The sequence below is a fragment of the Anastrepha obliqua genome, chromosome 1, assembly GCF_027943255.1.
Source record: "Anastrepha obliqua isolate idAnaObli1 chromosome 1, idAnaObli1_1.0, whole genome shotgun sequence".
NCBI lineage: Eukaryota > Metazoa > Arthropoda > Insecta > Diptera > Tephritidae > Anastrepha > Anastrepha obliqua.
The window spans coordinates 98,852,177-98,864,962 of NC_072892.1; the positions used below are offsets into that span (position 1 = coordinate 98,852,177).

General features: G+C 36.8%; 1 protein-coding gene across 1 annotated transcript in view; it reads right to left on the reverse strand.

Moving 5' to 3' along the window:
- The window catches only part of LOC129253166 (dorsal-ventral patterning protein tolloid), a 45,013-nt gene that overhangs the window by 21,277 nt on the left and 10,950 nt on the right, over positions 1 to 12,786 (reverse strand). The window contains exons 2-6 of the mRNA XM_054891435.1: positions 10,807 to 11,360; positions 8,264 to 8,457; positions 4,524 to 4,622; positions 3,518 to 4,439; positions 3,207 to 3,405 (exon numbers count right to left, since the gene is read on the reverse strand). Coding sequence (XP_054747410.1) covers positions 3,207 to 3,405; positions 3,518 to 4,439; positions 4,524 to 4,622; positions 8,264 to 8,457; positions 10,807 to 11,031 — 1,639 coding nt within the window. The 5' untranslated portion in view covers positions 11,032 to 11,360. The remainder of the gene's footprint in view (positions 1 to 3,206; positions 3,406 to 3,517; positions 4,440 to 4,523; positions 4,623 to 8,263; positions 8,458 to 10,806; positions 11,361 to 12,786) is intronic.

The following is a 12,786-nucleotide window of genomic DNA, read 5'->3' on the forward strand; positions in this document are numbered from 1 at the left end:
ATTACCACGAGCCACTATACATACACATATATCAAGAAATTTATATGAAGAAGTGTTTGCAAAAACGTTTGCTGCTATTCATAAAACAACATAAAGGGTCAGTTCTGTTCTGGCACAATTTAGTATCGTGTCATTATAGCCGTCTTGCCATGAACCGGTATGAAAAGCACAGGGTAAATATTGTTCAAAAGGACCAGAACCCACCAAACTGTGCACAATATTGGGCAATTGTCAAAAGAAAATTCCAAAAAAAAGTAATTAAATAAGAGCAGCAGTGAATTGGCGGAGAGCGGCGGATACCGTAACAAAAACGAATGCCATTGCTAAATAAAGAAGAAAATAAAATAAAAATTGTTTTATATCTTATATAAAGTTGTTGTTATAATGATTTTCGCGCGACCAATATTTTTCGTGTCCGTACTTTATGCAAATAGTTACAAGTTAATCCTCAAAAATAATACTCATCGTTAGTCACATGCTTTCTTATCTTTCGAATAGCAAATTAACTCCTCGCTGTTTCAGGCGATGGACGAATCTAATCAATTATTGGGATATTCCTTAGAACGAAAGTACTGCTAGACAAGGCCATACATTATAAATCGGAACAAGTGGAATTCCTAAGAATCCATGTTTGTGCTATTACCATCGGCAAGTTAATAGGCCTTCGGAGCCTTCTCAGAGTAAATAATAGCTAGATAGCCATACGCTTTCGAAACACCATCATAGGTGTTTCTTATATAATTGAAAAAATCGATTTTGAGCCGAAAAACAAAATTGCGATAAATCTTGAAAAAAAATGTTTTTCGGGCGAACAAGAAAATATGTCTCATTATTTTGGCCAGAGAGTAACATATTTCAGTTACATCGAAATCGAAGAACATGTCCCGAATAGCCCGGTTAAATTGAAATGGAAAGCATCTAAATTAACAAATTGTTTTTTAATTGCTCATAACTTAGTCAAAAATGAACCGATTTTAATGATTCAAAATTATCGTCATTACTTACACGAGCGACTACATGTGTAGAAACAATTGCAAAAAAGTAGTTGAAAATTTTTTATTTTGCAAAAAACCAAAAAGTACGAAACAGGTTTTTTACTCAAAAATTCATTACTCAAAAACAACTCATTTTAGCTACTGGGCTTTCAGCTCAATTGAAGTTTGAGGTGTCCTCTTGATTTGGAAAAAGTTAAAAAAAAAAAAAATACTCGTTTTGAAATACTGAATTCGGAAAAAATTTCGAATTAAAATCAGAATCATTAAAATCGGTTAATTTTTGACTAAGTTATGAGCATTAAACAAAAAACTTCTTACATAATTAAAAAAAATCGATTTTGAGTCGAAAAACAAAATTGCCGATAAATCTTGAAAAAAATTGTTTTTCGGGCGAACAAAAAAATACGTGTCTTATTATTTTGACCAGGGAGCAACATATTTGAGTTATATCGAAATCGAAGAACATGACCCGGTTGAATTTAAATGGAAAGCATCCTATACAATTCTCATCTAACAATCTAATCAAATGTATTATTTACTTGGTATATGTAAGCAAAGTTTACCGGCTCATTTCTGAACTATGACTGGTATTAATAACAACGGTTTACACTAGTTTACACCAAAAATGGTCCTCGACCAAAAGGCGTTTTTTAAACTAATTTGAGGTCGCTGAAAGCAAAACTGAATTTTATTTTTTTTCAAAAAACGGTTTCCGAGATATTCCCAAAAAACCTGTTTTTTGGGCAATAGTGCAGTTATTACCTGCAATCTCGAAAACAGTGCGCGCCATTTCTTTGAAGTGCATAAATTTCGAAAGGCACACATATAACCTACATGGCAATATATAATTCGTGTCAATGGAAGTCGTAGTTTTCGCAAAACAGCTGTTGAAAGTAAAAAAAAGGCATTTTTGACGTTTTTTACTAAATTATCAAAGTTCATTAACTTTTTTCTGGAACAAAAAATTTGTTTATATCGACATAAGATAGGTTTTCTGAAAGACAATTTTGTCACCTACATTTTAAGCCTAAGTTTGTCCGAATCGACGAAAAATTGTAGAAGTTATGACTCATAAAGTCAACACGTGTGATTTTGCAGCTTTTGACTTGGCTATGTTTGAGGTCGAAAATAATTTAAATTTCGGACGCGCTCTATAATAAATATAGACCAATCCGGCAGGCTGAACAAAGGTAAGTGGTAAGTGGTCTCAGTCGCTCAAACAAGTTATCAGCTCATGTGGGGCCCGTTATTTGGATAACAACAGTTGAAGGGTTCGCATTGATTTTTTGGGTTTTAGTAGGAGCACTGATATTTTTGTGAGAAATATACTTACGAACGATTCGGTCTTCGTCCAAATTTTTGTGAATTGTGAATAAAGGAATACTCCAGTCATATAGCACTTTACTATAGTTGAAATGATTTAATAATGTCGAAAGAGAAAAATTGCGAAAAGCAATCGAAGAGTGTAAAAGGCCTGATCATCCAAAAATGCTATTTCAATAAAATTAAACATTTCAAAAACGATAGATTTTTATTAGATAAAAAAGCACGAAAAGTTCCCAGGGCTTGTCGGTAGACTGGCACGAATTGAGTTTACTCGAGAACTCATATCCTGGGCTCAAAATTAGTGACGTTATATTTTATTCAGCCAAGAAACGAAATAGAAAATAAATAGAATTGGTGCAGATAGAACGTGCAGCATTCGTTCGCCCCAAGTTCGTCTCATCAATCATAAAGCACGGGGGAGGCTCAATAATGGTGTGGGGCTGCTTTTCGTGGAGCGGTGTCGGGCCAATTCATCGTATTGAAGGTAATATGGAAGCGACCAAGTATGTTCAGATACTTCTAAATGTAATGCAACCTTAGGCGGGAGTGAATTTACCGATGATTAGGAAATTTCAACAAGGCAATGATCCGAAGAATACTTCCCATGTGCCAAACAAGTTTTTCGAAGACAATTTGATTACTATTCTGGATGGGGCATTCTCGAGTGCCTACTTAAATCCAATAGAAGATCTTTGGAACGACGTAAAAATGCACTCAGTACGCAGAATATCACAAAATTGAATCAATTATTTGAAAATTCCAAGGAAACAAGGGAAGCAATGCCTGCCGAACGTTGTAGAGGTTCTTCAGTATTTTTCTTGATTTTCTTGATTTTCGAATTGTATTAACTTTTGTTTCACAAATTAATAATTGTTTAAGACTTACCCTGGTATTCAGCAGAAAAACCGCGAAATCCCTTGTTGGCATTTTGATTAACATAATTAATAAGGATTCGACTCGAATTGCTTTCTACAGTTTCCGCAGTAACATTGCCGCAAAGTCTTTTAATAACGGGTGATTTGTTCCAATAGCCGTCGCGTATTTCTAAATAGTCCACAGAGCAATTAGTGGACTCAAGCAAATGCTAGAGACAAGGAAACGAAATGGCATGAATATGACGTGCATATGTGTAGTACATTCATTGTAGCTTTAAAAAATTATTTTTGAATGAAATTATTTGATCGAATCAAACCTACCACTTCGTGAATTTGTAATACTATTCGTTCGCCATTCGTTGCTGTAATACGCCATTCGCACTTCTCTAATGATTTATCGAAATCGCTAACCTCAGAGTCTCCACTTCCACCTTCATCGACCACATTACTTGCTTGTACCGCTGCTTGCGAATATTTATAATGCGGTGAATCTATCTGTCCAGAATTCTCTTGATACGTGCGTCCACAACTACTACACTTGTACAACAGATTCACTTTCAAAATATCACCATCACTGATATGTAATCTCTGGCCAATCTCATTTTGCTGAGTTTTTGACAAGCCAATTGGTTGTATCGTTTCCACATAACCGTTTTTGGCAAACGTATTTTTCGAATAATGCATGATTGAATTGTAGTCGTACGGTAATCCCAGAGAATCAACTTCCACCGGTGAGAGTTTATTGAAATTGGACTCTTGCCCCTTCATGATGTTCTCGTTAATGATTTTTATGTACTGATCGCGATCGATGCGTGTATGTTCATGCCAAAAGCCGATCGCATGCCCCAGCTCGTGCACTACAATTCCGAATGTTTCACAATTGCGGCCAATCGAAACAATCTGACGCCCTGTTCCACGCTTGCCCACAAACGAACAGCAACCACAATTCTTTACCGTGAAGTGTATGTAATTGGGATGTACTTTAGGCTGGCGCTCCACAAATTTGATACAAGTGAAATTCTCCCAATGGCGCATACCTTTTATAAAGAGTGCTTTGTGTTCAGTATCAAAATTGTTGGCAATAGTGTAGGGTATAACACCATGATCCCAGATGCGTTCTTTATTAGCGGTAACAGCACGTGCTAGTCGTGTAGTGTCATTCATATTTTGATGATGATGGAATGAGTGTGTTTTTGATTTATGATTGCGATTGGATTTTTTGTTGTTGTTGTTGTTGTTATGCCTATGAAGAATAATAATACAGAGTCGTTGGTTATACCTCTACATGTATTTGATAACTTTAGAGAAGCTCACAGAACTTAATTACCTGCTTTTCGATGGCTTCCGAGTGCTACTCGCCGTGGGCCGTTTGTTCTTCTTCTTGCCAATCGGTATCCGTTGGCCTTTGAGTTGCTTGAACAAGCGTCTGCAAAATATACAAATGAAACACTTAGTACCGACTTGCATAATTGGTGTTTAACTCAGAGGGACTGCTCGAGCACATTCTCTGTTGCTTGGAGACCTATTAAAGCTGGTTGCAATCCGTTTACAGACCACCAAGCGCACACCCAGCTTCCATTTGATTTATAAACCTGTCAGGAATTTTGAAGCAGCAGGTGATTGAAAATGAAGTAAAAGATGTGGCATAGCGGTTGGGAGGCCATTTATAAATAGCAAGGACATAACAGTCCCAGTCCCAGTATTTTCTGCCTCTACTCTTCTTTTTCCATTAGCTTATTTTTTTCAGCCTTATAATAGGTTCACATACATATAATTAGATTATCTACTTTTTTGAACTTAACTCCCAATTCGTAATTAAAAAGCAAGATTACCCATAAAAAATTTCTCTCCCGAAATCCGAGATTATATTATATAATAATCTTAGATTATGAAGATACCTTTTTCCTTACAACCCTGCAAGGAGAAACGTCAAAGTAAAAACTAAATAAAATGGGCGCCGACAAATAAATAATTCTGATAAAATAATAATAATAAAATTTTAAGTTTAAATAAATGTGTGAAAAGGACCTGCGTTGTGGATTTTGCGTTTTGGTACCTCCGTTTGAATTTTCGTATTTTACCTAATTATCTGCATATACCATATAAGTGGGAAGTACTGACTGTATCTGCTTAAACGGGTACAAATTTAACTGCCAAGCTTTAAGTTATCGAAACTATGCACTATGCCTTCTCAGACAGTCGAAGTTTCTCGGAAATCACATTTTAATCTTGGAAACGACTTTCGAGAAAACTGCGTGGTTTTTTCCGCCAAAAATAGTACCAAGAGTCAGGTTATTGGCAACCACGCCATCGAGGGAAATGTAAACGATCGGTAGGCAAAATATGCCATCAGAGCGCGACATAAAAATTGAACACTTTAAGTAAGTACTCAAAAACTATGTAGTTACGGTCACGGTAATACCCTAATCAGTATTTCACAGCTTGTTGGACTTGTGAATTACGCACTCGCGCCTCAAATTACCACGATTCTCCCACCCTCAAAGGAAAAAGTAGAGACGATACTTTCTAAGACTCACGCCGAACATTCATTTATATCTAGTTGTTGGTGGTGTATATTCTAAGCATCTGGGGACTTCATTTTGGCTTACGGCTCCCCGACTATTGTAGTGTTCTTCTGGCTGAACTCTTGCCAATAATTAAGATCATACTCTTGGTGCAATGCGATGCGTTACCCTAGATGATATGGATATTTTCAGCCATAAAATTCCTCGAAAAAGTTGACAATCTCCTAGTAGCTATGAAATTCTGCAAATCTCTTAACGAGATGACAGAGCAATTTCGATATTGAGTGGAACTCTGGGGATGAACTAGCGAGTCTCGGTACAAAACTTCCATACAAGAGCGTAGATAATTATATAGGTATACCCTAACAAAGATGCAACTTACTTATTTTTGAGAAATTTGCAAGAATATCGAAATGGCAAAATAGCGTGAAGAACCCACCTGCAGAATCGCTTGGCAATTTTGGCCGACTCTCAGTGTCAACCCCACAGTTTCCTGTGTGAAAAATTCGTGGTGGCACAAAATTAATCATCCAATTTTGTTTTGGAACAACTTTTTTACAAAAAAAATTATTTTGAGTGACGGAAATCTTGACCTTTGACCTTCCCCGCTCCATTGCTTGTACGTTTGTATATTACAGTCGTCGCTCATGTCAAGCGTAATTGCGACATTTGCAAAAATTATAAATTTTCCGATAGAGTTACTGATTTTGCACCACCTTGCATCTATTTCCGAAAAAAATAAATCGCAGAATTGAGAACACATTATTAGGAGTGCCGAAAGATTTACGGAGAAAATTTGGCCTACCTGTGCGCTTAGTGAAAACCTGACAGCATCTAACAAAGGGTAACTACTTTTAATTAAAGTATTTAGTGAGGGTTTAGTCATGCAGAAATTTGAGTTGGCACTATGTGTGTACGCGGCTATTCAGAACAAGGGAAGAATATTTGAATAAAGAAATCTTTCGACTGTCTTAAGTAGATAATAAGGCGAATTCCTAGAAGGGGACATCGCTAGAGCAACAACCACCTTTACCCGGAATTGGGCTTTTGCAGTTTGGTCGTTCGAATGTTAAAATATCAATTACTATGTAAACAGAGAAATAAGGCAAGAACGAAGAAACAGGGTTCAGCCAGCAAATCGCAAAACAAAAACAAAAATCAGCTGCTATAGCGAAGTTACTTTCTGTGGATTTGCTTTATGTAGGCCACAAACGAAAAAAAAATCGAATCTATCGGTTGAAAATTGACGCAGTTGGCAAACCGATCGAAAATAGACAAAAATGTTGGTCAACTTGCAATGGGTGGGTGTTCACGTGAGCGGACAAATGGCAACATTAAGCAAAACATATAGTGAGACAGGCCCATTAGCCTTATCTACTATTGGCTTTCGTAATATAATATAATTATTTATAATTATATTCAAAAATTTGTTCAAAAAGCAGCCACCATTGGGAAAAAATTAGAGATATGAATATAAAGCCGGAAATGTAAAATTAAAATCGTGGCATATTTTATTAGAAAAATTTAAAGAAATAGACAAAAACGCTAATATAGAAAGTGTGAAAAAAATCTTCCCTCCCCCTTCTTTTCAAGCACAAATAAGTACCATAAATGACAATAATTTTTTTCCCCTTCCATGTTCACTTAGCAACGAACAGCGTGAAACTAAAATCGTCAACGAATCTACAGGTGTGTGGCAAAATGAGTTACAACCGATTGTTTCGATTTGATTTCCGTCTGTGGCCAGCATTAGTAAATTCCTCATCGATCATAGACACAAAGTGCTTTGCGAGTGAAAATATAAATAACGTACAGTAATGTATGTACCATATGAGTAGTTGTAGGAAGGATTGCCAAATTGTCTACGCGAACGTGCTGTCGTTTGCCTACTTGATTGAAACTATGTGTGTGTGATTGCTATTCAACCAGGATACAAGTGTGCTGTGCTTATGTCCGCGATAATGTGTTGGTGCGTGTTTTCGATGAAAACAGGTAGGGAGAAACACGTTTGAGCTGTGAAAGTGATCGCGCAGTACATCAAAAAGGCAGGCATGGCAAGTGACCGAAGCCCGAATATTTAAAACACATGCGTATGTACAAAATCACTCAAAACAAAAAAAAAAAAAAACAAAATTATGCTCTTTATATGTCCACGAATGCAACGGAAGTGTAGCTTCCATACGATCAGTTGACAGAACCATTTTTGTGCTTCATTGAAATTTATAACCATTCGCCTGCCACTTTTTGAATCAATACTTGGTTATTGTTTTTACTTTATTTTTGCAAATTGATATGAAAGTAACAGGAGCCAAAATAAACATACTACTTTTGTAGCCTGGTATGCAGGCACGTGACCATACTGCTACTGTGCTAAGCAACAACCGCAACGGCTTGAGTGCGCAAAAGACTCAGTAGATGAGCGAAGAGTTAAGTTTAACGACTATCTCAAAAAAAAAAAAAAAAATTAACATAATCGACTGTTACTCACACCACACTCAGATGTATGTAGGTGATCTTATTTTTTTCTTCCTTTTTAACTCACCTCGGAAATGCTAAGCTTTGTTTCCGCTGGCGCGAGTTGCCGCTTGTATCGTTGCTTCTTATTGCGTTATTTTGTTCGCCCTCCGATAGCGCCGCGTCTGCAGTAATATTACGTTCTTTGGTTCCGGGAATCTTGCGTTTTTTTTTTAAGCGCTTTGGTTTAATGGCGCCATGTGTGTCTTTGGTGTCTGGTACCTAAAAAAGTGGTTGGGGGTTGTAGAATATTGTAAAGCTTCAGTTAGCCAAGCCTTAGACATAATTTAACTTAACTTAGCTTTTTTAGAAACTTAGAGATGGCAAACAGAACAAAGCACTTCAAACACGGACTATAAAAAATTAATGAAATGCTGAGTAGCAATCTCTAATTTTTACGAAAACTAAGTTAAGTTGTATGCTTTGTTCCTATGGAACGTAGTTCGATCTCTGAGTAATTCGCGAATTACTCTGTTTCTGCTTTCCTTCTCCATCTTTTCTTTGTTTTTTATCGGTGATGGTGGAAAAAAGAAAGTTAAAACTAAGATTTCACTATAGTTTATGGCGCAACTGTATCCATTAATTCCTTTCAAATTCCAGCAATCAGAAAAAGTGCAAATGGCAACAGCTGGCGAAAGGGCCCTAATAGAAACAAGCGGCGAGAAGATAAATAAGTAGCCAGGTTGCCGAAAAAAACACATACTTTTAGAAATAGTAGAATTGAACAAACTAGGATTTGTTTACTCGGTAGGGGAAGTTAAAACCGAAATGAAAAACTTGAGTGCACGCTTCAATAGCGGCAATTGCTTTTCATGAAGGTGACACAGTTCCTCAGAGGACACTTTGGTCTCTACCACAATTCTGGAAGTATTCAGCAAACTCCTCGACATAATAATAATTTATTCACAGTATCTTTCTTTGCTTCCGTTTTTGAAAGAAAAATTTTCACACATATTCTTCCGCTCTTTCAATCAGTCATTGTTCAGATGGCAACGAAGTAGCATTGTTAGTGACTGCGTTGAGTTTTTCTTATACTCGTATCACCAACACAATCTTAGTTTTTGCCGACCTCTTCTATAACCGTTATTACGTCAGCAAATCAGCTGACTCCTTCAAATTCTCTGAGAGCCAATTAAGAGTTTGATGCTGGCCATTCGTGCTTTTGTGAATTATGAGTCAGGGAGTGAATTACGAATGGGAGCGCGAATTACGTGCCGTGGGAACATAGCATAAGCCTTGATTAACTGAAGATACTTGAGAAAAACGCAAATATTATAAGTTTATATATTTTTATGTATGTAAGTGTATCTATTTATATGCATACATATGTATGTATACAAGGTGCAGTCCAAAATAAACAAGACTGAGCTAAAATAGAAACGATAGGAGATTTGTTCTGATAACTTTGAGTTTATTTATTCAAAATAGTCCCCTCTGGCCTCGATACACGGTTTTGCGCGATCTAAAAGAGTGTTTCAGGTCATTGACCGGACGCAAAACGTTTTGCTTTCATGGCCAAATGCAGTTTTCCGAATAGGTAAAAGTCACAGGGAGCCATATCAGGTGAATACGGTGAGTGAGTGATGGTTAAAATGCAATTTCTATTCAAAAAATCAGTCACAAGAGTGGATCGATGAAATGGTGCATTATTATGCAATAAGGGCCAGCTTCGTAATTCGCGGTATTCAGGGCGAATTCGACGAATGCGATGCAACAAACGCTTCAAAACGGCAAGATAGAAAATTGTGTTGACAGTTTGGACGGTTGGCACAAATCGTTGTGGACAATTCCCTTGGAATCGTAAAAACAAATAAGCATCGACTTAATTTTTGATTTCTCCAAACACGAATTTTTGGGTGGTGGCTCGTCTGGGGCCTTCCATTCGGCACTTTGACGCTTAGTTTCAGGTTTATGTTGGAAACACCACGTTTCATCACCAGTTACAATGTTGTAAAGGAAGTTCTCGTCTTTTCTCACCTTTTTAATGAGGTCTTTCGAATGTTGAATTCTGAGCAATTTTTTGCACCACCATTTCGAAAGCTCAAATGATCAGTTAAAATGCGATAAAACGATGTTTTGGAGATATTCAACTCTAATGAATTTTAACGATGATTTCAGTTTATTTTTGATAAATTTACGAATAATTTGGATGGAGTTTTCGGTGATTAATGATTTTGTTCATTTTTATTTATGTTCTCACAACCATCTCTGAAACGTGTAAACCACTCATGAGCTCTGACACGAGATAGACAATCATCGCCATACACTTTTTTCATAAATTCAAATGTTTCGGTAAACGTTTTACCGATTTTAAAACAAAATTATTAGCTCTTTGTTCGAAATGCATTTTTGCACCGATGACACAAACATACTGACACTTTAGACGCAATAACTCCACTTCCACTTAACCGCATGTCACCAAGCTTTCACTGGAAGTCAGCTGGGGATGCAACTTCCAACGCACTAACTCATTAAAAAGATGGCGCCATCACTTGGACCTCACTTTGTATATGTACATATGTATGTACATATATAATATACTCATCTTAGGTATTAAGAAGCTAAACTTACGATTTGTGTATCGATCGCTCCGAACAGCTTTGGTAGTTCAACTGTATCAGAGCCCTCTGACTCCACTTGTAAACCAGCAAAAGTAAGTGCAATTTTTTGTTGGCGCGTCAATTGGCTGTGGTTGCCCTGTTCTCTTATTGGCGTTTTTTGGGCACCACTGGATACTACCACAACCGTTAATGTTGACAAAAAAATGAACAACAAGCACTGTCTCACATGCAGCATAGTAATTTTGGTAGTTGGAACTGTTTTATTGTATAAATTGTTACACTAAGCTACACTAAATTATTTAGCAGTTTATTTAAATGTTTCTATTTTATCCACTTTTCATTGAGCTTCTTATTTAATTTGAATATTTAATTCACAAATTTTGCGACAAACTCCCGACAGCGCGAGAATACGACAAAAAAGCGAATATTTCAGTACCGCACCATACAGCAAAGAATGTCTTACTGATCATATTTAGGGACCTGCGACCAAATTTAACTGCAAGTACAAATATATATTCTGCCACACAACATACATATGGCTGATCATCATAGGTACCAAATATTCTGAAAGCAAGTAAAAATTAAACAACCAACAAAAGGGAGCGAGAGGCAGCGGAGATGCCAGTAACAGGCCGCAGTAGCAGCGCTCAGCAGCAGCAGCAGGTACCGCAGGCGATCTTACTAACATACTCTCAAGTTCACACATACACGCACATATATTATACACTGAGAAAATTGCTGTAGGAAACATACATAGACGGGTAACAGTACAGGGTCCTTTTCTCAATCGCGTGTGTACTAGTGCACACAATCGTGCAAGAAAACTACGAGTTAAATTACTATTAATATACCAGATATGTTAGCTGGTCTATTGTTAGTTATTAGTTATGATATTTAAGACTTTAAGAATAAAATAATTCAAGCCTGAAGCAATTTTTATTATTTTCTCCCTTTATTAATGTTATTTGTTCACCACCTTTTGCAAACACACAATGAAACCCGAAAATTGTTTTATTACAGAAATCGAAATACCTTGCTCTTCGCAAAGACTTGCCAAATTTAATTTTGACATTTGTGTCACAGGCACATATGTAGGCACATATACAAATAACGTTTAGAAATGCTTCCGGCGTTACCTTTTTGAGAAGCACGAGCAAACGCTCTTCTAAATACTGGCATGGTTCGGGTACTCAAGAGAAAAATGTCACTCATTTCATTTACATACTCGTAAATGTGTTAGTGTCGATGTCAGAATTTTTGATTGTGTTGGAGTTTCTGGTAGTCGCGTCTTGCAGAGACAAGTATTATATAAGTAAATATTACAATTTGCTTCACCTGATGTTTGTATTGAACAGCATAAAGGAATCGACATAGATATATGTATATATATGTAGATACATATATATATAAAAGTTTGAGAAAGGAAGCTCGTGACATTAGCGTGTCTCTCAAATCAATTCGTAACATTTTACACCATCAATTGGGCATGAGACGTGTAGCTGCTCGACTCGTTCCAAGAGAGTTGAATTTCTTTCAAAAAACTCATCGGAGAAGGTGGCTGAAGACATACTTGAGCAGGTGAATTCGGACACAACGTTTATCCAGCGCATTATAATAGGTGATGGGACGTGGGTATATAAGTTTGACATGCAAACCAGTCAACCAGGCAAAAGGCGGCCCTTCTCACATGAGTCGAAACCCAAAAAACCACGTCAAAGTCTGTCAAAAGTGAAAGTCATTAGTCGTTTTCTTTGATTATTCTGGTGTTGAGCACTCAGAATCTCGGAATTTGTTCCAAATGATTCTACGGTAAATAAAGAATATTATTTGGAAGTTATGCGACGTTTGAGAGAGAATGTGCGTAGCAAACGGCCCGATTTGTGGAAAGAAAACTCATGGATCTTGCACCATGATAACGCATCGTCTTACAAGGCTCATATTGTTAACACTTTTTTGACCAAAAACTCGACAAATATCATCGAACAACCAC